The sequence below is a fragment of the Bombus bifarius genome, unplaced genomic scaffold (assembly GCF_011952205.1).
Source record: "Bombus bifarius isolate JDL3187 unplaced genomic scaffold, Bbif_JDL3187 scf7180000008176, whole genome shotgun sequence".
Taxonomy (NCBI): domain Eukaryota; kingdom Metazoa; phylum Arthropoda; class Insecta; order Hymenoptera; family Apidae; genus Bombus; species Bombus bifarius.
The window spans coordinates 540,511-566,659 of NW_022884493.1; the positions used below are offsets into that span (position 1 = coordinate 540,511).

General features: G+C 37.9%; 2 protein-coding genes and 1 pseudogene across 6 annotated transcripts in view; 1 reads left to right on the plus strand and 2 right to left on the minus strand.

The window, feature by feature from the left end:
• The first annotated feature begins 600 nt into the window (after positions 1-600).
• Positions 601-3,561, plus strand: LOC117209413 (uridine-cytidine kinase-like 1). Its single transcript, XM_033451465.1, has 10 exons — positions 601-838; positions 909-1,039; positions 1,412-1,582; positions 1,661-1,767; positions 1,836-2,006; positions 2,080-2,151; positions 2,262-2,513; positions 2,583-2,792; positions 2,870-3,055; positions 3,134-3,561. Exons 1-10 carry the CDS (start codon positions 786-788, stop codon positions 3,449-3,451), a joined length of 1,671 nt encoding a protein of 556 aa, XP_033307356.1. The 5' UTR covers positions 601-785; the 3' UTR covers positions 3,452-3,561.
• Positions 3,549-10,059, minus strand: LOC117209355 (annotated as a pseudogene).
• Positions 10,060-13,033: 2,974 nt separating this feature from the next.
• LOC117209364 (probable Na(+)/H(+) antiporter nhx-9) overlaps positions 13,034-26,149 on the minus strand; it is a 41,273-nt gene continuing 28,157 nt past the window's right edge. For 2 of the 5 annotated variants that reach the window (XM_033451320.1, XM_033451317.1), the window contains 8 exons: positions 25,344-25,479; positions 24,001-24,162; positions 23,820-23,889; positions 23,629-23,733; positions 23,242-23,343; positions 20,814-20,975; positions 18,206-18,382; positions 13,034-15,946 (listed from right to left, as the gene is read on the minus strand). In XM_033451320.1, coding sequence (XP_033307211.1) covers positions 15,708-15,946; positions 18,206-18,382; positions 20,814-20,975; positions 23,242-23,343; positions 23,629-23,733; positions 23,820-23,889; positions 24,001-24,162; positions 25,344-25,479 — 1,153 coding nt within the window. In that variant the 3' untranslated portion in view covers positions 13,034-15,707. Of the gene's footprint in view, positions 15,961-18,205; positions 18,383-19,737; positions 19,815-20,813; positions 20,976-23,241; positions 23,344-23,628; positions 23,734-23,819; positions 23,890-24,000; positions 24,163-25,343; positions 25,480-26,149 lie in introns of those variants that run through there. The other 3 variants (XM_033451318.1, XM_033451319.1, XM_033451322.1) reach the window with 3 other exon arrangements.

A 26,149-nucleotide genomic window follows, 5' to 3' on the forward strand; every position in this document is an offset into this window, starting at 1 on the left:
CTTTTTTCTAAATATACTGGCTTACTTTAGATAGTTTGTATATTTTCACATATCATAAATATTCTGTGCGTTTTTCACAGTTTCTATTTTTATATAAATATCTGCAGTTTAGTTATTACTTTTTTTATCGATTTCACATTAACGCTTATACACCTGTACTTTGTTCGTTTCGTATCGATGCGCATCATACATTATGAATATTTTGCGATGCGATATAATTTTTTATCTAATGAACATGCTTTACAGTTACTTTTAAGCGATTTTTGCTTGAAAAATCGATGAATATTGTTAATGACTAAGATATTTTATCGCATGGTTTTCAACATTTGGATCAGGCGGGAAAATATGTTGATGAATGCTGTATATGAAGGGTAGTAATGGGTTCAACAGGACCAATATTACTATATACATACATACAAGAGTTTCTATCTCTTTGTCAAACGTTATTCAAAATTCATACAAAACTTCATAAATACCACTTTAATTAATTAATGGATTAGAAATATAATTATAAATTTTAAAGACTATTGTATTAAATTATTTAAGAAGGATATGTACATATATAAATACTCATATTTAAATACCCATTACTGGGTAATAAGTATAGAAAAATTGCTTCGGAACATGAGCGATAGGTGGCAATGAAAAATATCTACGATTTCATTATCGTTACCTGTCTTTGTAGTTTGTAGTTTCTGTCAGTACAGATTCAGATGCATGAGGAAGAGAAGCTTGGTAAAACGTATTGTAACAATACGTAATTTTTCTTCTACATAATCAAGAATATGGCAGCTAAAATGCAACACTTTGATCCACCAAGCTCAGCGAGTTCTGAAAGGTAAACCACAGTATTTTACCATCTGTTTCGTCTGTCCAGTCGAATATGCATTGAATTTACTGTGCTTTAGCGACGATACTGAAGTGTGTTTCGACGAGAAGGAAATTTTATTTGCTGACGAGTTGTGCGAGGATGCTGAGCGTTGCAGACGTTCTGACATTGGGACACCTACTCCACAATCTCCAAGACCACCTTCCACGGGTGAGATTTCATACACTTTCTCCTCAATGTATCACTTCTTGGAGTATTCTTACATCTTACTTATTTCTTGAAGTAAATAAGCGATGTACCAATTATTTACAGAGTCATTGATATGGAGTACTTGCGTTTGGCAAACAGGATGTACATGGTTTACTGAAGTAGAATCTTTTTGTCATTTGAAGAAAACAGTTAAAGCCTTCAAAAGTACCTTTATCCTTTATCCCTTATCCTACATAATAGTCGAAAGGAAACCTTTTTCTTTGATTTTTATTTACTTTTATGTATTTTTTTGGAAATGTAATTAATAATACGATGCAACTTCGCGTAATTTCTGAAATGAATTAATAGAAACTATTTGTGTTTATATGACAGGTTCTCAGAGATCACCAAGATCAAGAAGACAACGTACTACTAGTCTATCTCAGTCTAGCAAAAAAACTTCTGCAGAGTCTATCCTTAGAAGTAAAACAAGAACAATATACACAGCTGGTAGACCACCATGGTACAATTCAGCTGGTCAGCAAGTAGAACCTTTTGTAATTGGTTAGTAATAGAAACATAAAATATATTTATTACTTTAAAGGGAAAGAATGTACAATGCTATTAATAGTTTTGTTTTAGGTATTTGTGGAGGCAGTGCGTCTGGAAAAACCACAGTTGCAACAAAAATTATAGAATCTCTAGATGTACCTTGGGTAACACTTCTTAGCATGGATTCATTTTACAAAGTATGAGAAAGTTATAAATATTATTGCATAAAGAAGAGTGCAAATAGTATATCCAATTTTTCTTATAGGTTTTAAATGAAAAACAACACGACATGGCTGCGCGGAACGAGTACAATTTCGATCATCCCGACGCGTTCGATTTTGAGTTACTTAAAACAACGCTACAGCGTTTAAAGGAAGGTAGAATGGTGGAGGTTCCTATCTATAATTTTGTAACACATCGCAGAGAAACTAGAACTGTATGTAAATATTGATAAGTGTATAAATGTTAAACATACTTTGTACATATAATGTTTGCTTTTTATTTTAAAGAAAACAATGTATGGTGCCAATGTGATTATATTTGAGGGAATATTGACGTTCTACAATGTCGACGTTTTGAAGGTAAGTCAATGTATTGTCAGGAAAACAGAATGAGTGGGTTTGAATAACAGTAGTAAGGTACGAAAGTAAAAATCAAATTACCACTGATCTCCTTCATTCGATTGGTCAAGATGTGCGACATGAAGGTGTTTGTTGATACTGATGCTGATGTGAGGCTTGCTCGAAGATTGCGTAGAGATATATCGCAAAGAGGGAGGGACTTGGAGGGTGTGCTAAAGCAATATAGCACTATGGTACAACCCGCTTTTTATTATTATATAGCTCCATTCATGGTTCACGCGGATATTATCGTACCTCGTGGCGGAGATAACGAAGTCGCGATAGAACTCATTGTACAGCACGTACATACTCAGCTTCAACTGGTAAAATTATCGGTTTCGTAAATCTTGCTCTCCCTTATTATGTTTACTTTAGTTCATTTCTTGTTCTAGAGGGGTTTCAAACTCAGAGAAAAATTAGCTCATTCTTATATTGGTCAGCCATTGCCATCTTCTCTCTACCTGCTTCCAGATACACCACAGATAAAGGGTCTCCACACATTTATAAGAAACAAAGAAACATACAGAGATGAATTTATATTTTATTCCAAACGTCTAATACGTTTGGTTATTGAATACGCGTTATCTCTTCTACCCTTCGAGGTAAATTTTAATACACAACGCTAGTGAGATGTGAGCAACGTGACTTTTAATAGCCATTTACAAACACGCGTTTACAGGATGTAAGAGTAGAAACACCACAAGGAGTATTATATCACGGAAAACGCGCAGCTACGGATAAGATATGCGGTGTTTCCATTTTGCGTGCCGGTGAAACTATGGAACAAGCTGTTAGGGACGTATGCAAAGATATTAGAATAGGAAAGATACTTATACAAACCAACCAACAGACTGGAGAACCAGAGGTAAATGATGTAATTTACTTTTCTAATTTGCCACGATCATTTAAATATTGACATAAAAATTATCAATATTTTCTTCAGCTTTATTACCTTCGATTACCAAAAGATATTAAAGACTACAAAGTGATATTAATGGATGCAACAGTAGCAACGGGTGCAGCAGCCATTATGGCTATCAGAGTTTTATTGGATCATGATGTTGCTGAGGAGAACGTGTTACTCGTATCTCTACTTATGGCAGAATCAGGAGTACACTCGATAGCATACGCATTTCCACGCGTAAAAATCGTGACGTCCGCCTTAGATCCTGTGATAAATGAGAAGTTCTACGTATTGCCTGGTATCGGTAACTTTGGAGACCGATACTTTGGAACCGAGCCATCAACCATCGAAGATTAATACAACTTAAGATCTTATACTTCAATTTTCGAAGCTATTTAATCTGTTATAATGGAAGTGCAGTAATCTCATATATCTTTAATAAAATTTGTGTTACGCTGGGGAATATATGTATCGTTTATATTCATTCTATCTACAATACACAAATTTCAACACCAATCTATTTAACTGCGCGGTTAAAGAGACGTTGTATCGATGTTAGAGCCAACGACGCCTTCTTCCACAGTGGTGCGCGCGCTATGTAATTATTTGTAATCTCCTCTTGCACTTGTCCAATGGGAACGGTGCCAAGAATCCAAATGGCCAGAGCTGACGTTTCTCGATTGTCCCAAAAGATACGTGATCATACGATCGAGTGTGGCCAAATCTTCACTTATATTGCCAGAATTACCCAAACCTTCTGGTGGATAAAAGCCACTGGGCGGTGCCTCTGGCTTCTGTTCAATATTTCTAATTCCACGTATTCCATTGCTAGCGGGAAGTTCAAGTTTTGGTGTAAACTGCGTAAGCGGTAGATAGCTTTTAAATTTACGCATGCATAAGGTATCGCTATAAATTACGAGATATCTAATATTTTAATTACCTCTTCTGGACAGTGTTGACCATAACTCGATCTCTGCACCTTGCGGAATGTTTTGTGCTCAATCCATCGTAAAAGCTGGTAACATTTCTTTTTTTTTAATTTTGCGTTAAATACCATAAAACATTAAATATAAAACATATCATGTTTTCATGTCAATGAAAGGATTTTAGAAACTTTTAATTTTCTTCTTAGTTACCTTGATTTTCTTCTTATTTCTACTCAACTAGCAACAGCAAAAAATTTTATAACAGAAACATTATAGTTACCTCGGGTCCAGGAAGCTGTTATCTCGCGAGATGTTCTTATTACGGACCAAGCGGATATCGTGTTCCCAAAAGCGACGTAGTTCTGGCGTCGATGTGTACTTCCTTAATATAACCGGAAACCACAAATCTATTTTCAGAAGAGATATTCTACGCCTTCTTAAACATTTAATTAAACAATGCTGAATGTGTTTTTATTAAACAAAAGTATGACCAAAATTTTGCATTTTCCACATGTTACGTCCGGTGACACTGTATGTAACCCGGAATGCATCCCTCGAGGCGGCCATTACCTGTGCAAATATAATTAGTCGGACCGCAATAATTCTAAGGAACTGTAATAAAACTAAGCATTTGTATTTTACCGTTAGGTCCCTTAATCGTTATAAAATATATTCAAGTCGAGACGTTCCTTATGGTTATTGCTCCATCAGATAAAAAATCAGAAGGTCGGGTTTGTTCCATGTTCATTTCCACCCGAGAGTGACCGGTGGTGGGGCGACCAACACCCAGCAATAGTTTTCCTCTGCGACAGGATCGTCACCGAACTTCACTGGTTTACCATCGTCAGATCAGTCAACATCTCTGGATTGGTTCATCATCTTCAGATCAGTCAACATCTCTTCACTGTCTATATCTACTTTAGATCATTCATTTGGTTAACTTATATCTGTCGGAGATGAAAGGACACCGGAGCCTTCCCTCTGGAACTTTGGGAAAATCCCTAAAATTGTAAGTAAAGCTTACAGTTGTAATTAAACAATTTGCCGTCATTCTGCCCAATGGTACTTGTTTGCGATTTGTGATAATAAACTTGGGCTCAAGGCGACCATCAGCCGCCGAACGTAGCCGCGGTCAACGGGACGGGCGCTTCATCTAACAAATATAGTATGATTCTCGTTAAAAGAAATACCCATAGAGGTACCTGACAGTAAAACATTCCAACGGTTCCTTCGGACAATGAATACCAGATGTTGAGGCACCTACACGGCACAAGTGTAGTTAACCCGAGGACCCGCTATAAAACTTGGGGTTTTTGCTTATTAAGGTTGTTCAAACGGATAGGTAGCCTTTGTCCCAAATTGACCAATTGACAGAAACGTCAATTTCCTTTACTTTCGGAACGAGGGCTATACTCGACGAATCCGATGATCTCGTGTCCTTAGACACACCCCATCATAGTTTTCCTTGGTGGCATCATCGGGACGAAAATTCATTCTTCCTTGCGATCTCCTCGACGAAGAGAGTGGATTCGTTATCGAACCTAAGACCAACGTCACTAGTATCGCCAGTGCCCAACCACCGCGGTTGATTGTCAAATCGGTAGTATCCATACTCGTATTACCAGGCCGTACCTTCGTTATAACACAGCGATGGTCAATTCCAATGAAGATCTAGAAAAAGGCCCATAACCCTATTCCTGACGCTTCTCCGACATATCTATACGCACCGAATGAACGTGTCTACGTCTACAAGTTGTTGGAATAAAGTGTAAATTGTAACCTGTTAACTCAGGTTATAATCGATTCAACCACCTCTATTATCCTAAACGAATTAGGGGATCGATCGTTTCGTGGTATCGATTGTATAATCGTAACGGGAATTTACGACTTCCGTTGACACGCTTCCACGCGATCGCGTCTCTCCGCGAACGGTCGAACACCACGAGCAAAAGCAATGGTTTTACGAATTTCCGAATTTTAAAACTGATAATTCTTACAAAATTAGAATAACGAAAAAGAGCACTGAATCACGTGGAAATTTTAAGAAACAATGCACAATTAAGATATTATTCGATAAACTTGGTTAGTACATCGTGTCCTTTTTATAAAGATATCAGGACCAATATGTTTCTATTATTAATAATTAATAGAAACAAATTTTTCTTAATTCCTTCAAAATTTTCTTTTAGCGAATTAATCAGCAGATCTACTCTACAGATGTCACTCTAGCGTCATTATATTTGCTTACGTAATCACGTGACAATGACATCGTGATATGAGGAATTATTGGGAAAATGACATCACGTGCGAGAGGCGATTTCTTGTGTTTTATCTTTGAGAAATCAGCTGTTTCGTGACCTTGCTCACCTTCAACGCGACGATGGCCGTGATAAAGATGCACATGACGTTAACAAAGGTCAAGCACGCGCTGATTATTCCGTTGCAGACGAATTCAACCGGCAGGTAATCGGTGTACACATAAACGTACGAGGTGTTGTAGCTGTGTACGATTCTCCTTTCATGTGCGGCATTTTAATCGGTCGATAGATTAGCCGTATACATCCGGGAGCCCAGAATAAACTCTGCGGGAATAAATTTCATCGATTGCCACGGTCAGATTAACTGCCATTCATTAATCACTGCTGATGGAATGAGAACACCGCACGACTGCCGATACCTCTTTTCGTATCTATCTTCCCTCGCGAATTATTCCGTCTGCCCGTGTCGATAGCTGGCCAATTTCAATGTCTCTTTCGCGGATATAGAGATATATGTATTTCGATTTACGGGATCGTGAATAAATAAGCGGAAAAAACACGTGAATTCTCGACTCGATCGTTAAGAAGCTTTTTAAATAATTTATAGAAAATCTGATGAAATACGAGTCAATGAATCTCTTTTATAGGCGAGAAATTTTTAATTTATTATCATGGACACTAATTCTACGTTGACACTTTGACTGCCACGTTGGTCATATTTCTCCTGTGACGCCACGGTGATCATTGGTGACCGGAGTGCTTGAACTTCTTACAATTGTAAAAATTGAATGAAAATTGATAGTTAGGACATTGTGAATATAACCGATAAATAGAAGATACTTTGAAATAAAAAGTGGCACATTGAGCAATTAAACATTTTTATTAGAATATTATCCTTAGTTAAAATTATCCTTCCAGTTGATTTTCGGATTAAATATGTGTTTTACTATCTTCTCACACATTTAGAAACTATCAAGAATGTTAATTGTGATTAATATTATAGGTTAGTATCGTAGACTAACATTAAAATAGTAATTTCATGTTAATCACCAAGTAATATAAGAGTGAGAAACTCAACAAAAATGGATTTATCATATTCTTTTCGCGTGATCTTCGTACACATATTTATTTCACCCTATATTTACGGTATCTACGGTGGGTTTATCGTTCGTTACTTACACAGTTTACCACTGGTGGTAGCAATGAAGCTGATATGGCAACTCCGATTAGGGGACCGTTGCTTCCTTGTAACAAAGCCACGACTACACCTGTGTCCGATGTTAAAGCCCATAACACACCCATCCAGAGGGACCTGTAATTTCCCCTGAAAGAAGACGCGTATTACTTTTCGCGAATCTTTATTTTTTCCATCCGAGCTACGAATCCTGGGTTCGGCACCCCATATATCGGGCATACACCAGTGCCATCTGTAGTCAATAATATATTTTTTCGTTATCGGCAGAACATTTTCTGTCGATTTTATTGATATATTGGATTTATCACTTCTTAAAAGTTACTTGTTGTTGAAACAACATCAAAACGTTTTACGCAATATATTTCAAACATCCAAACGATCGTATACTGTTTCGTGCTAAAAAATCTGTTAAATCCATTGACAGTGAAACGATATTTCATATACGGTTCTTACAAGAATTTATGTTATTTGAGACTTAGGAAAACGTATATACAGCAACCACGTACACTGTGCGCGCTTCCGTTCAGTGACAGTACTTCGGCGAAGCGAAAGTGTTAAACAAAAGTAAATTTGGACGAAATTTTATGTAAGTTCATTATTTTATATACATTTAGTTATAAATTAACCATTGTCTAAGTTAAATCATAAAAACTATTACTTCTTTAATCATCGGTTATTTTGACCGCAGACGGTAAGAACGGGTATACACGAAGTGTCGGTAGGTTTAATGTTAAGAAGATATATCCGACAATCTTCTGGCTAAGTCATTCTTGATGGGTGTAGCACCAACGCCGCACATACCGCTATACGTGCACTGAGTTGGAATTACGCTGGAAATTGTTGGAAGGTGAACGAAGACATTTGGAAAAGCTTCCTGGAGGGGAAATACCGAAGACATTAATTCACCTTACTATGGAGTTCATTTTCACGCCGATGCCCATTTCCGTGAGCCAGTGGAGGCAATTCTCGCATGGTTCCCCAGCTGGTAGCAGGAAATATCACCTTTCCAGAGAGATAAAGCCAGAGAGTAATAGGAAATGGAAATAATTAGCGTTACTCTCTTACCTCGTAATACACGTTTCCCTTGTCCCTACACCAAACAACGTGTTCCACTTTCAGCTTCTTCAGCAGCTCCTCTAAGACCTTGGAAAATAATAGCGATCGATAAAACAGATAGAAGAAGCTTGTATCAAGTCTTCTGTCGTGCTACGTTGTACAATAGGGCATACAATTCTTTTTTCTCTCCAGTTATCTCGGTTGCCTAATGTCTGGGTAATTGGATGCGATTTACTTTGTAAACCGAGGCTATTTTATTTCTGTAGCTTCTTTAATATTCATTCGTTCTTTATTCTTCCAAATTTAATTTGTGCTCTGCTGTCAAATTGATAAAATAGTAAGTAATTAATATAATGGAAAGAGGAATAGTTAAAAGAAATTCTTGTTCTTTCAACTTGCTTCAGCCTCATTATTCCTGTTTCTTAGCATTAAACTGATAAAATAATTGATGTACTGGTTTGATTAGATAGTTAAATTATTAGATATATAATTCTTCATCTGAAAATAAAGTAATGGATGATGTAAGAGATCGACGAGGTCAAACGATGTAAAACGTTATCCAGTATTGGAACTATACCATTAATATTCCGTTATTAAAATTATTAATATGCTATTACTGAAAGTTACATTCTACGTATTAATAAACGAGATTCGTATTTTATGTATCGCAACAACAGTTCATCGATATTCCAAAGCAGCCATATCATGGGCCTCTAATTGAGGCTAAATAAACCGAAATTACTCAACGATAGTAAAAATAGAACGAAAATAACGTTCGTCTATCAAACGAAATTGTAACATCGTAATAATCGAAAGAATACTCCAGTGTTGCGATAGAAGCACAATAAATTTCCATTTAGTGTAAAGAAATCTTAATTAGTGCCCGATTAAATAAACTCCTACCGAATATATCTGAACGTCTATTATATCAATAAAAAACCATAGATAGCGAAGAGAATCGGTAAACTTCTATTATACGAATTGTTTATCCCCCGATCGGTTCATATAAAATATAAATGGAGTTGTGTAAGAGGCATTTTCAATTTAACGTTTAATTGCCTTCGTGGAATCTTGAAGTACCTCGAATCACATAAAAATTGTTATAATTTCGCTTTAAAATAGCAAATGACGTAAAGTTTCGCTAATCTTCGTTTAGATCGAACCCTATAATTGTAAACTATAACTTCAGACTTAAATTTTCATTGTGCTACCTCAGAATCCCAATAGAAAATCAATATCTTTCTATCTCATCGTAACGGTTAAGGATAAAAAGCATAATATACCGTTTCCATTGATACGAAAATCGGGTCTCTGTCAGTCACGCTGACCGGAAATGCCACGTCCTCGACTTCGAAGATGTCGCCTATCGGCCAAATCATCCTCGATATCGTTCGAATCGTCGTTATTATTCAGCCTCGACGAATGAGTCCTCGATTTCGTTTGCCTAAGTCGTACATCGACTTTTGGTCCAACTAGCAATTTTTCTGGTTTTTCGATCTTCGTGAATTTATCATAAAATATTTCTTCCATAATGTTTCAAAAATTTCCCATTGGTTTCTATGATAATTTTTGGCAAGCTTTTAGCTCAGAAGCTATAAATTGAGGCTGATGGAAGGAGAGTGAGAGAGTGCGTTTCGTCCCGGGACTACCGGTGGACTCGTCAGTAAGGCTATGCCCGGTAGTCCCTGCCTTAGACGTAGAGGGAGTCTCGCTAGGTGCGGTATTTCTATCAATCGCTCGTATATTCAACCCGCTAGCGAGTTAGACAGACAGACTCGTTGTCGTCGTAGCCCTCTAGTGTTGGCGGTTGGTACCCGCGGATCGCCCGGGAGGTGTTGCGCCGCGTTGATGCCTCGACCTGTCGGCGTCCTGTTGATACCGATCCGCCACAAAATAAATCTTAGAAAGAAGAAAAATATCTCGTCGAATAATAAACCGTCAAAGTACCAAAAATTTTGCTCAGTTGCGAGATTAGTGATCATTCTACTTAAACGTTGAAATGCATTTTATTCTGAATTGTTCGGTGACTTCAAAAACGTATCAGCTTAGTTTTATGTTTCAATTAGAAAGAAAGAACGTAGGATAAATGTAAGGCAAGGAATGAAGGCAACAGAGATGTGGAAGATGCCCAAGAAGGGAAGGAAATTTTCAAGTGCCAAGATAATTGCAAGACAAGCACGTTGTTTTTTTTTTTACGAAATAAACATTTATTTTAACAAATCAACAGCGTAAAGACTAGCGTCTAGAGACTAGTCCGACATTTGTCTGACCTAGGTAACTAGAGGCCGCCAGGAATATAACGCGCGAAGGGAAATTTCGAACTCTGCCGCGATTTTTACGAAAATTGAGAATCGTTCTTTGTCTCCACCAAAAAAACCCCTCGCTTTTGAAGCAAATATTATTCAAGCGAGATGTGCGTGAAAAATGTCCTCCCTAAACAACGAGTTTGAAGGAAACCCTACTGCCATAATTGACAAGAATTCTGTGACATCGCGTTAATCGCAGTCTTGGTCGAAGATACAATTTGTCGGATACTTTTGTTTCCAAGTAGAAATATTTTTCAGTCGATCGTGCAACAAGGTAACGTTATTGTAATAAGGAAGCAGCTTATAGAGTAATTTTTACGCGAACAATCGAAGCGTTCATAGATTGAAAATGAAAATCTATGAGGGATGAAATTTTATTCAAATCAATCATCCTGTCAAATATTACTGAAAGTACTTGGACGTGAGTTTTGATACTTTTAAAGTTCCTTTAAATTCATTTACCAGAAAAGCTTACTTCCGAGATAATTAGATGGAAAAGTTGTGGATTGAGAAATATTTCGAAACTTGGAAGCGCTAAAACTTCTATCGTGGAAAGTATCTTTTTCTTTTATACGTAAATACGTATATCTCTATGGTTAATTCTAAAGAAAACGTACGTATACGTGCGTTCATAGAAGTCGTAGAACTTATAAGAGCAACTTTTGAAATACCAGTTAAGACACGGGATTAACGATGATTATGTCCACGCTACGATTATTTTCTACTACCTTCCAACGTATTCCGCTTCGTGAATATTTCTGAAGTTGTTCTTAAAGTCCACTCATTAAGATAATTTGACGTTTTAATTTAACTTCATATTTAACTTCGGTCGATTCAACCGTTAATTGAATTTAATCTAATTTATCATCCGTTAAAATAATCAACTATCTATCATATTTAACACATCTTATATCAAATATCGAAGTAACTCGATATACATATTTAAACCACTATTACATTTCCACGAAAGTTCACACTCTTCAGTTTCTTCGATCTTTCTCGACAATCGTATTTTCGACCAATTCAAACGCCATCGATGATAACATTAAATCTCTAAACGATCGAAAGCTAACAAATCGATTTCGTTCAATTCCGTAAGCATCTAATCAATCTCGAGTGCCAGTGTAGAATTATTAATTAATCAATGAATATCTTCAATTCTCATAAAAACCGGAATTCTAGAGTTTCCCTTGGCAGCTCCCCGCCATAGTTTCACACTTTGTCTTGTCACAATGTTTGTTTCACTCGTTTCGCGTCGCGATAAACGATCGTAACAAATTAGTCATCGCGATTAACTTGCTACCTTATCTTGCTAAGAAAAATTTCTTGCTTTTTTTCTTTTTTTTCTTTTTTTGGCTTTTCCCTCGATCTTCTTACGATCTTTCCCAGTATCTTTTGTCTCTTGTCTCGTTATGTACATACGGTGGTTTTATTGAATGCGTTAAGTACAGACCTACGACGCTTCCGCGGCTGTTTTTCTACACGAGACTGTTAGTCGGTTATTTATTTATTAAGTTAGTTATTTTTTATTTTCTGTTTTCTGCTTCTTTTAAGGCCATACTTAAGGAGAGGAGGAGCGTTTCGTTTAAACAACTTTCAAGTGTGTGTGTGCGTGTGTGTGCGAGTGTATGTGTGTGAGCGAGTGTGTGTGTGTGAGCGTGTGTGTGTGTGTGTTTGTGAACGAGTGTGTGTGCGTGTGTGTGTGAGCGTGAAAGAGATTTCGACGATTGTAATATGGTGAGTTCTATTAGAGATGCTCGATATTCTTATTTTCCAGCATCTTTTCGACAGTTTGCTTTGTTGTTTTCTTGTTATTGTTTCGATCGTAGAGATTCTTCGTCTGTATGATTCAAGAGATCACTGTGTTCGAACTAGTTTGATGCAGTGGTCCTCGTGAATTTTTTTGAAACAGATAAATATAGGCGAAAAGTTTTCTCTAAAATTTACGCGTACTTTTAGTATAACATCATGTCGAATATACATGTCGAGACTTAATGTTTTGGATGCCGAGTGTAGTATTTTTTTTTTTTTTTTTCGTAGTTGAAAATTCGCAAGAATCGCTGCAAAAAATCTAGCGTGAGAGTAAAGTGAGTAATCTAAAGGGGGACATCGTTGTTTTTGAAAACACGGAAGTCTCGTTGGAAGAAAACTGAGGAATTCGATAGATCGAATGTTCGGTAAATGTAAATAAATCGCAATTTTTTCTATTTCCAGATCAATTTGGATTTTATCGGTCGATCGTATACTCCGCGCAATTATTTTATTTTCGCTACACAAGAAAAAGAAATTATCGAAGAATCGCTCTATTTTCTGTTCCACAAAGAGAAGAATATTTTATAAAACGAAATGAACAAATAGATATACCCGAAATGGAGACAATTTTATTCTATTTTCAACTCTCGCTGTGTAGAAATAAAAATAATAAATAGATTATTCTGTGAAATGAAGATAAATTGAAATCTATCGATCAATTGTATTCTTAATTTTTCTTATACGAACCAATAGCGTTAGAGTAAACGAATAGCAGAAAATGATATGAATGGTAAATAAATCCTAGAAAATACTCTCTTATGAAATATCGAAACGAAAGAACAGCCTGAAGTCTCTCATTCTCTTCTGCCCAACATTTCCATATTTTCAAAACACAACAGGAATAATTAATCGTCCCCATTTTTACTTTACATCAGTATATACGCCACATGGCGTGTCTAAATCTAGACTCGCGTCTATAAACTCGAAAGCGAATCGCACGACGATTTCAGCGTTGCGTATCGAGTATAATACCAAACTTGTACATATTATACATATATATATTTATATATATATATACTTCATTTTCGAAAGACTATTTAGCGTTGGCGTTACCAAAGAAACTGAAAAAGAAAGAAAAAAAAAAAAGAAAGAGATCACCACGTTTACATGTCATGATTTAATCGTCATTTAAACGCAACACGTATCAAGGTCCCTCGAGTTTTTCCCACAAAAACAAGTCACCCTTTTTATACCTTCAATCTCATTCTCCTTGTTTTTCCTCTTCATCCTTTTTACAGTATACCGGAAGGTTCGAAGTTGCTGCTAAGATATTTTTAGGAATCTTAAGGCCACGATACCAAGTTAATGAGCGATCGTTAAAACGAGTCGTCGCTACAAGGGATACACGCTATTATGGCGTCTAAGAGAAAGAAATCGCGTGATTTTTCTGGTTCACGATCTTTCTCAGCACGCAGAAAGCAACACATCGACGAAGAATCGTCGGTGCTTCAAAAATCTTTCGTTCCTGCTGATCGAAAGCATCTCCCTTCCAATGGACGAATCATTCTTCTCAGGAAGCATTTGAAAAATCAACTACCAAAAAACGTTCCTCCAAGTCTATTCGTTAATACTTTTCATCCGTCAGTCGTGCTACGGAGGAAACGAGGTGTATCGTCGGTTTAAAAAAATAGCTCTTTCTCTCTCTCTCTCTCTCTCTTTCTCTCTTTCTTACTTTCGCTCTTTCTCTCGCTCTTGCACTCTTTATTTCACTTGTATCACTCTCATGGTCGAATATTCAAAATGGATTCACACGATCACCGAGTATCAAAAGAGAACGCAACCTCGACTGAATCATTCTCGTCGAAAAATGGTAACATCGCTATATCGAAAATCACGCTACTACAACGTCAACTGTATTATATATCATTGTGTCAACGATTCTATCGATTAAACCAACCGAGAAAATACTTGTTTGTCTCCTCTGAGATCGAAGAATTCTACCTAAGTAACGTATTAGGTCGCCTAATAAGTTCGTTCACATTTCTTTCATATTTAGATGTTTTTAACTTCGGTCCAGTCTCATTCTGTTTTAGATATCGATGGATAGTTAATTCTGGAATATTCAAAACGTCAGACTCCTGGGCTGCCTTGTACTAGAAATTCATTCTCAGTTACGATTCTTAAATATGCAGCAATCAAAATGATATCCACCGAATCGTTCTTTACAAGTGCTTTTTCTGGGTTGGCCTTGATCTTATCGAAGGTTGGTCATTGGTCATCTCGATCGCTTATCGTTCTGTATTCGTAAAATAACGTCGTAGAGACGACGAACTTATTGGACGATCTAATTTAGGGTGTCCCGAGAGATTGTCCCATACATTGATCAATGAATCATCAGTCGCATAATTTCATTTCTCTTTCGGCCGTGAATTTGTGTCAAGTAATCCTATTATTCTCTAAATTATCAAACGTCTTGAAGATTCCCTCGCCGTGGCTGGTAGACCAAAAAGAGAGAGAAACGCAATTCCAACGATTCAATAAATTATTGCTAAAATGTATCTACCTTATTCCATTAAGAAATTGTACAAAGATACAAACGTAAAGCTTCTCTTATTATATCTTGCACAAAGATCCAACAATTTCTTATTTCCCTCGGAAATTATTTAAAAAAAAAAAAAAAACAAACAAGGGACTAATTTTTGGGACACCCCGTACAACTCCAAAGCATTCGTTTCTGCGTGCGAATGAAAGCATCGGTAGTCAAAACGAGGGGTACTTTCCGTCATGTAATCTGGTCCTGTGGAAGAGAACAAGAGCTGTCAAAACAGCTCGACGTCTCCAGTGTGAGTTCTATTAAAGTGTCCATCCTCGAAGGGAGCGAGATCGGCGATCGTCAAAGGGGGAACAAATATTATTTTCGTTTTCGGTTGAAAGGTTGATCGTATCTCCCTAGAATGGGGCGAAAGATATTAGAGGCACGTCCTCTGTTCAGACCGGAGCGCTAGGTCGACGTAAGAGAGACGAGAACAACGAACGCCGAGGTGGCCGCCGCCATGGCCGACGAAGACGACGCTCGTCGACCGCGAACGATGACGTCTGTTCCTCGACGATCCCCAAAGGTCAAGCTTTCTCTTCCTCCTCGTCTATCTCCTCCGACGATTCGGAGGAAGAAGTGATAAGGGCGGTGGAGAGACTTGGAACCTGGGCCGAGTATGCGAACGAGCTCATTCGGATCCGTTGAGGATTCCAACACTCTGGCAGGGAATGGGATCCGTCCTCCGTACACTTGTCCGATTGCGATTTCTCCATGGAGCACAGCTCCATCATGGATACTCGCCTAGTGGGTCCCTTCTTGCTGTCTGTAACAGGGAAACTGTTTTGAGGGTTTTAAGTTTTTATGACAGAGGATTGTATGTTTATCGCAATTTCAGGTTTTACGTGTAAACTCGTGAATACGGTGAACATACGGTGAATTCAGAATAGGATAATCAGACGTTTCGAGGTTAGTTTTTCCAAGGATTCGATCTAACGTTCGATGACGTTGGTATAGGATTTATTAATTATTTATAATGGATCAACACGTTGACGCCGCTTCACGGAACAAACTCGTGTGATCCACCGATGGTACACGCCGGCCTCAACGTGTTAAACAGGAAACGATGGTTATTTAACGTGAACTAAATACAGTAATGTGCTTTCACGCGGACCACACTCTCTCGACAACGCGATTCACACTCTCCGACTTATCAACTCACGCTGACTGTTAATTCGTCTTTCTCCCTTAGCATCCCTTTGTTTTTTTTCATAGCTCCACTACGCACGTGTTCCGCAACCGTTCGTTGCCAGGATCAGGTAGGCCACTTTTCCGCGCAACTGTTCGATCGGAGGATCGACGATACATCGAAGGGTCTGTCTGCACTTAGGCTTTCTCGCGACATTGTTTATGGATCACCCGATATCTCTTAGGCCTTTGGTCCACGATGCTACATTAGTTATTATCAGTTGGCTGCAATACTGTCGCGATATAACGATATAATTCATAATATGTAACTTAAGTTGTATTGATATTACAGTCGGAATACGATTCTGCAGATATAAATTCGCGTACGAATAAGGAAGAGCGAAGAGGAAGAACGGAAGAGACGAAAGGAATAAAGGGAGGAACGAGAAACGGGTCAGACGAAAGAGAACGTTATTGTATGTATTGTATGTTATTGTAGTATCGTGGAAAAAAGAGCCTGTGGTGACACTCGATAGTAAATACCACTACTCGACACTAAATAGTGTCGGATGACGGTAGCGCGTGGTTAGCGCCTTAGGTTGCAAACGTTCGGGACCCGGGTTCGAATCCCGGCGACCGCAGTCCGATTTTTCTTCCAAGATACAAAAATAGAAGAGAAGCGGCCGTGCCCAGCAGCAACATCTACAAAAGCCGCCTTAAGCGGTGCGCGAGAAAGACGACGACACGACGAAGAGATTGGCGTAATGTGGGGGGACCATTTAGACGTCAACGGCCCAGGAAATCACGATCTCAATAATCAGGACGGGGGCGGAATTGGGGTAAGTCCTTCGTGATAAGACGAGCCTTAAGCGCGCACAGTGTTAACGCTCAAAAAGACCCTAGAGGACTCGCCAGAGAAAAATTCCAGCGAGTGAAATTAGCGCTGACGAGAGCACATCCGAGGGCAGATAGGATGTGATTGTCAGATATGACCGAGTATTATTAGTATTGTGGAAAGAAGGGTTTTGTGGTGGCACTCGATAGTAAATACCACCACTCGACACTTAACAACTAGTGTCTGACGACGGTAGCGCAGTGGTTAGCGCCTTAGGTTGCGAACGTTCGGGACCCGAGTTTGAATCTTCGGCGACCTGAGTCCGATTTTGCTTCCACGATACAAAAATAGAAGAGAAGCGGCCGTACCCAGCAGCGACATCTACAAGCGCTAAAGCGCAGCCTAAATTTCCACGATATTACATTATGTTACAGAAATAAAGCAGCACGCGTGTCTGCTAAATTAAAGTAACATGTGTTTTAAAGATAAAAAAGTTGTATTATCTTAATTTGTTCCTGAAGGTAAGCAGATATAGTACACTGCAAGAAATCACGGTAATTTTTATCTTGCGTAAGTGGTTTTCGAATATAACTGCAAGAGAGTTGAATCGTAAATTCTATGCGACGTTTATGTCACGTAATAAACCTGCATACTTAGTGGCAATGAAATCACGACTGATAATGTTACATTTCATGGTCCATAACGAGATGTAACTGTTTTATTCTTAATATCCCCCTTTTATATTTCCATCCTTACTCAATGTCGAGTATATTTAATACTTGGCTGAATTTACGACGTCTTTAACGTGGTCTATATACCTTGCTACACTTCATCTTTATTAATTATATCTCCTTGAGAAACTTCAAATCTTTCTTGTTCATTTCATAAGTAGAACTTTGAATTTTTTTCTAAAATTGCATACATAGATCTTATATGTTGCATCGTTTAAGTTGCAAAATTTTCTTTTAAAATCATAGTTAGCATTGAAATCTAAAACTTTACATTATTGTACTGTATTATAATACGTTACTATATATAGTTCGATGGTTTTTACCGTCTTACCTTTCTCGTATTCACTGAAGGTTTTCGTGGGCGAATCCTCCATCTGTTCTGTCCTCGTCAACGTGTACTCGTCACGCTCGTCCACAGTTTCCTGGCAATCGATACCATCCGGGGTGCACACACTCTCACCACGGAATAGACCAATTACTGACTGGACCTTTGGTTGCTCGATTCCACCTTTAATTAGAAGCAAGTGTTACTAACGAGGTTAATGAAGATTCATCGAGTGTTTCGGTTCGACCACCTCTAATATCCCCCCTCTCTCTCTCCCTCTCTCTCTCTTGGAATATCTCTGTTGAGAGAAAGTGCACAGAGTTGATCGTTTTTCTAGATTATGCGCATAATAAAGACCACAGGCGAGAAAGCTATGATAAGTTCATTTTGATTTTTTAAGTTTCATCTACTTACACGTTTTATTCCAAAATCTAATAAGAAGATGCAGCTTTTAATGGAACGAAGAACGTAACTCGTATCGTAGTCCTCGTATTATCGTTTTTATTCTGTTTCTCTTCTTTCATTCATTGGACGAGGACACGAACATAATTTAAAAATCATTACAACGTATCTATTATACGAAACGAGGAAAATTGCATTTGTTTGAATAAAGTTTGAATATATGGCTCAGGATATTAGCCCATTTCTCATCGAATACACGTTAAGCGAATAAAAATCTATGGTCCACCGCATTTAATGAATTACAGCCGTTATTAACCATTTGTGCTCGTTGCTGCAAGGGAACTTGATAACCGAACATCAACACCATCCGGTTAAATAAAGATTAATAACGTCAGGACATTTAAAAATGGTTTACATTCGATTGAAAAAAAAAACAGTTATCGTAAATTTTGAGAACCCAATGTTCCGACGTGCACTACCACCAATCACAAGTACCCGGACCATTATTTCCTTCACGAGACGCAATTTCACGTTTTATATGACAAAATTTTCAATATAACAAAATTCGATATAACAAATAGGTGTCAAAGATTTGCATTTGCATTTTTGATCGTATTCTTTGTACCAAACGTATATTCAATCGTGAAACCGAATGAGAAGAACGTTCTAAACAATTTCTAGCTATAGCGCGTGTAATTCGACAAATATATTTGCAAGCTCCATCAATTCTTAAATTTTCACATCGACACAGCAAGCCGATAGCAACGAACATCGATGTTTCAGCTGGCCAAAGTAACCGAAACACCCTGTACATCGTAGGAAAATGTGAAACACAGAGAAGTGCTCGTGGAAGAACTTGGCAACACAAAAGTGTTCTGGATCGATAGTTCGAGGCTGAGAATATGCACGAAAGATTCGATAAGATCGATCATGTGTGATGCACAATCAATCGTGTATTATGGTGACAAGGTGCTTTGTGTATGCAAGTGTGTGGTGTACGTGTGAGTGTATTTAAAGAGTTCGAAGGGGGATTGGGTAACCCAAAGATCGAAAGAAAAAACGCATTCGCTTTGCAGATCGAGAGAAAATAAAAGAACGACACAGAAATTTTGAGACCACTTGAAGATAACATTTACATGTTGTTCGGCCGGAAGTCCGAGGCTAGTATCCTCCGAGCTCGTTAAGCTGGCCCGCTCTCGCAAATACGGCTCTCCTGTAAAGCAGCGTTTTTTTCAACATTTTACGTACCTTTTTATCTATTAGCCGAATCGACAGTCAAAAATATTTTCTTTTCATACATCAACCTACAATTACATATTTTAGATGTATAGATACAGATTTTAGAATATAATTGGATATTGGAAAAATTGTTCATTCGGTCCGAGATTATTATTGGTTGATTTTAGTAAATGAGATTTTTAATATTAGCTATAATAGATGAACTGTTATTTAGCTGGTTTATTAACGCTAAAACTACCACGTCAATGAAAATGTCTGGTTTGACAACATTATTTTTAAATTCCTACTTCGTGTTATATCTTTTCTCCGCAATGATGTAATGACTTTTGCGGGGATAGCTAAAGGAATAATATAATAAACTTTAATTTTGTTTTATTCATTTAGAATGAAAGTAATTTTGTATGATGGCTACTTATACCAGTATCGAATACCAGTACCAGTACCAATATCCAATCAACCTTGGATGGAAAAATGGACGTGTTAGGGAATACCTGAAACAACGCGTAAAAGTTTCAAAATATATCATGAATAATTTAATGGAAATACGTAGAGTAGATTTGTCTCTCTAACGTGAGAGGGGTTACCCGAGCCCCATAGAAAAGTAGCTGTATGTTAAGGTTTCTAGTAGGTGTCGGAGAGTATAATTTGGGTATTATTTTTAAAGACTGTTAAAAAAGGATGATTCGATAATTCTTTCGTCACGACTAACTCTATTTGATTCTCTAAATAGTTAATACATTTAATAAACGTTCAATAATCCGGTACGAGTAAATTTTTGAGCAATTTTTAAACATCTTTTATTTCGTTCATTTTATGAATCACCTTTCTTTAACACTTTGTTGATTTAGTGAAAAAAAAAACAGAGTGTATGATGTAACGAAACTACGACCGAGTATTATCAGAAATTTGTATGTAATACGCGTGGCGAAATGATGTATTCGTAGTATCGAGTGGATTATTTAATCGATCGTACCTAAGAATGTGGCTGATGGGGAACTGTAAGCCAGGTACTCCTTGTTTGAACACCAAGCGGGGAATTCATTCTGTTTAATCGGATGCCCGGAATCGTAATCGTCTTCTCGCTTCCATGGTAACATGGTCTCCGTGGCTGTTGGTGTCGTTACCCTGTAGGTTTCTACAATTCGAGAAATAACAGTATTATTGCTACTTCCATAATACTAATACAAATCACGGGAAAAACTTGAGACTTTCAAACAACCCTGTCAGGTATAACGAAGATTCTAAGAGAGAAATGTGTTAAGGAAAATCGAGGATTTGGAAATACAAATAATTGGCTATATTTCACACACACCAGCTATACATCTATATTACACTCTGAAGAACGTCTTGCACGCACGCTTGTTGTCAAACAGACTATCCAGAGTCTTCTAACGGCAGTCTTTTGTCAACTAAGACCTGAACGCCCTCTGACCCTTACACACACACTCTCATGTACAGTGTAAATGTATCACTTCCATAACAAAATGATTAGCCTTTTTATTATCAAAGGATTTAGCAAGAATGTTAGGTAGATGATACATTTACACTGTACATGTGAATGTGCGTGTAAGTGTCAGAGAGTGTCCAGGTCTCAGTCGAGACAAAAGACTATTGGAGGCTGTTAGAAGGATCTAGAGGTGTCGGTTGACAACAAGCGTGCGTGCAAGAAGGTTATCGAGGTCTTCAGAGTGTGATATACAGGGTGGTTGGTAACTGGTGGTACAAGCGGGAAAGGGGTGATTCTACGCGAAAAAAGAAGTCGAAAATATGGAATAAAAATGTTTCGTTCGAGGCTTTGTTCTCGAGAAAATCGACTTTGAATTTTCGTTCGGTACGCACGCACTTTATCGCGTCTCGTTACAACGGATCTCACTGTAGATCGTTGTCTCGATTGACGTTACTTTTTAAATTTAAAAAATTTTTAAATTTTTAAATTTTTAAATTTTTAAATTTTTAAATTTTAAATTTTTAAATTTTTAAATTTTAAATTTTAAATTTTAAATTTTTAAATTTTTAAATTTTTATTCTATTCGGTACGCGTGCGGTACGTTACAACGGATCTCACTGTAGATTTCCACTTGTACCACCACCAGTTACCAACCACCCTGTATATATGTATAGCTGTTGTGTGTGAAATAAAGTAAACTATTTGTATTTCCGAATCCTCTCTATACTTTAAGAAAAAATTCCAAAATCCTTTAACACGTTGACTGCCACGCGTGTTTTCAAAGAAATCTCCGTCAGGCCACGCGCACAGCAGTACCAAGCGTTCTCTGCTAGATGCTCCCTGATGTCGATATTTTAGTAATGCGAATCGCTCAAGCGGTGGTCTCGAGAACGATCTTTCGTTCCATTCGTTCGCAACATTAAAACCACTGGCTGTTGTTGAATATAACGGAGGAAAGTGTGGTATAGATTATTCCGACCAAATGGTTTCTTGTGCCGCCACAATTAGAAAAGGAATCAAATGATACGGAAAACTTGGCATTCCATTCTTTCTGGGAATTTCTGTTGTAAACGCTTTTACGGTTTACAAAATTGCAACGAGAAGGAATATAAATATTAGAATATTTAGACAATTATTAGTTGCGAAATTATTAGGGTTGTCCGAAAATACAAAAAATCGCCGTTCGGAAAAATAATTCCGGAAGAAGCTTTAGACGCGCATGCAAACTGTGTTATGCGAATAAAAGACGTCGAATGGACCGAACAAAGGCACGAAAGAATTTGAAGAAAACAACTTATTGTTCAAATTGTCCCGACCAACCTCAGCTAAGTATAGAATGCTTTAAAGTTTTACATTCTAAATAATTTTTTTAATAAACCATTTTCGTATTTTTGTTTTATAATAATTCAATTATTATTACAATTAGTTATTAATTAACAATTTATTATTATGGAATATCTTTTCAGATGCCTACGACGATCCTTCGCGAGTAGTCAAATAAGCGACACCCGAATATGGGTTACGCGGCCTGACCAGAAACTTTTCTGACACCCGTATTCGGGTGTCGTGGCAGTCAACGTGTTGAAGAAGGATAATTCTAAAGAGACAACGAAATATCGAATAAGATACTTTAGGCTTCAAAGGTTGATATTCTACGAAATTAGAATTTCCTTTGATACTAAAAGATTCTCGAATTCGTAAGAGATGTTTCAAAATAGGAACGAAATGTTTCGTAGTTTAAAGAAACTTTACGAGATTTGGCAGAAATTTTGGCAGCCGAACCATCTTAATCTTTTGCGCTATCGGAGTATCCGACGATTCTTCTTACGCTGTCGAAAGGAATTTCGAAGACGGTTAAATCGTGCAAAGTACTCGACACTTGCACAAGGAATGGGATTTCCATTGAAAGACGAACGATCTCTGGCGATACCATTAACAACGAGCAAGAACTCACCGTCTCGTCCTAATTTCATATCGGGATCGTCGGTATTTATGGTGTCCATCGAGGTAGTGGTGGTGGCGCCGTGGTGGTTGTCCACATTCACGTTCAACGAGTCTACGGAAATCGAGCGACGAGAAAATTATAACTACGAATCGGGACAGGAATTAGCTGCTACACCTTTTCTTCTGCTGTTTTATATTCAAAAGACACGCTTCGGCAAGAAGTCTCGTTGAATTATCTTGCGCGGAACTAATTTGTCAAAAGAATCGGCGCGAGGATGAGAGGATAATTCGAGAACTTTGCGCGCCGTCTTCTATCGACGACGCGACGTAGCCAAAAGCTTCGCTGAAATGAACGAAAAAGGTAGAAAAAAAAGAAGGAGAGAAAGGCTGTTCTTACCGGAAGTACGAGCTGTGAAAGTAATCGCCGAGTCCCAGTCCTCTTTGCTCGAAGGCTTTGACGTGTCCCCGTTCTCCAATTCGTACAGGACGCCATTGATGTAATCTAGGTTCAATGAAAATTCACGTATTCAAACGAGATCCTTTTTTTCCGGCGAAAAAACGCGTCGATATCTCTTTCGCCAATTTTACCTTGTGTGAACAACTTCGTCGAGCCATTTTGCTGGAACTCCGGAAAACTCACGTGATTCTGCTTACCGTCCTACGGTTCGGTTGAGAGAAGGAACGACATTTTAATTGCAAATCGAACAGGACATATAATGGAAACTCGTATAAACTCGAAGAACACGCGTCAACGCGAGAACATTCTTACTTTGAGCAATTTTTTACTGCGCTTGTGACGATGCTTGTGCTCTCCCATCATCCGACGTATGTTCATGTGCATTTTGTAATTGACTTGGGTCGAGAGATCGCGATCGTTCACCGCGTGTCGGCTGTAGCTTAGACGCCGATGCTGCAACAGTTTCGTTCCATGCTGTAGAGAAACGTTTTTGCTCATTCGCCTTCGTTCTTTTCGTTTGTACAGGATTTTTCTAACATATACATATATATCCACGAATACGTACATGCGACACAATTCGACTAATCGTCGTGGCAAAGAAGCATCAAGAAGATTCGATCGTTCAAGGCGGTTCGAAAGTCTCTTAGAGTATTTCTTGTTCTTCTTTCGATCGCCACGCGTGCGAGCAACTTAAACGACTTTTACGTATTGCAAATGAAATTAAGCGTTATCGGTGGAATTTTAGCTGTCGATGTCGATTTTCATTTCATCGAGAGAAAGAGAGAGAGAGAGAGAGATAGAGTACAAAATATAAATTAATACAGGGTGATTGGTAACTGGTGGTACAAGCGGAAGGGGGGTGATTCTGAAGAAAAAGGAGTCGAAAATATAGAATAAAAATTTAAAAATTTTAAAATTAAAAAAATAACGTCAATCGAGACAACGATCTACAGTGAGATCCGTTGTAACGAGACGCGATAAAGTGTGCGCGTACCGAGCGAAAATTCAAAGTCGATTTTCTCGAAAACAAAGCCTCGAACGAAACATTTTTATTCTTTACTTTCGACTTCTTTTTTCGAGTAGAATCACCCCCTTTCCGCTTGTACCACCAGTTACCAATCACCCTGTATATGAAATTTCAATAAGTTGATCTCAAGTATTGATATTCCGTTTCACGAAAATTATAAACAACTATGAAATGTTTATTTCTAAACGCGAGAAGAACGAAATGAAATTCAGACTATCTAAATTCTGACGTGGCTAACGTTGAAAAATAACAATAGAAATTTCCAATACAATTTATTCTATTCATTTTGTCTTATGCTCGGCTTTCTCGAAAAGCTTCGCAATTGACGAAGACTAAGTCTTCCGGAATCTGAAACTTTCGAAGCTGCAATTTTCTCAAATTGCAGGATCTCGCCACTCGTACCACTTGTCTTTTAAGTCTCGCATAATACCATTACGTAATATAACTAAAGGATAAAATTGACAGCTGAAGTTCCAAGCAGCGATACGATTATCCTTCGAAGAAAAAAAAATCCGTCCTCGTCAGCAAGGTTTTCAGGGACGTGCATACACGATATGTACCATATATATATATATATATATACACACACATAAAAATTTGAATACTCAGCAAAAAGTGTGTTTCTTACCCTTTTGTATGGCTTGCAAAGTTCTTCGGCCAATAGGTGGTGGATCCTGGCGTCCGTCAAGTCCTTCTTGGAAGGGTTGTACTCCAGTTCTTGGAGATCAATATTCCAGCCCGCTTCAAGCTGGCTGCAACTCGGACTGGAAGGAGAAAGAATGAGACTACATTTTTATGACGGGCTGCCACTTCAAGATCGATACTGTGTTTCGAGGAGGGTCCACCGTTCAATCGAGATACAATGCAGACTTATCTTCGGTTATGCTCCTCGGCCAGGGTGTATACGGGGTGAGTCATGCAGGCAGTCATCGACACCCTACGGCGTTTTGTAACGCTGCAGCATATAACAGGACATTGCACCGGATGGAAAGTTACTTCGCGTCGTGTCCTTTCCATCTGACCGATGTGACGGGACTTTTACAATAATAGAAATTGCTTCTCCTGTTTCTTTTTCGTTAACAGTGTTGTCGACGATAAAAGTATGAAAGCGTATAAAGCTTCTACCGAAGAGATTAAAACGAAAGGTATAAGACAATGTACGTAATGCAAGGAAGAAAAGGAACTTTCATCTATGTTTTACAAGACATTCGAAGGCACTACATTGTAAAGGTACGAAGGTTGCACGACCGATTGATCATAATTTAAACGAAACGGTCGATACGTAAGCGATATTTTTATGATCAACCAGAATGTACGTCTCTATATTTGATACTTTTCCGTTAATACGATGAATAGAATTTTTACGGTAATAGAAATTACTTGTTTAACTGGTTTCCAGGTTGACAAGTAAGAAAATCACCGAATCAAATTTTC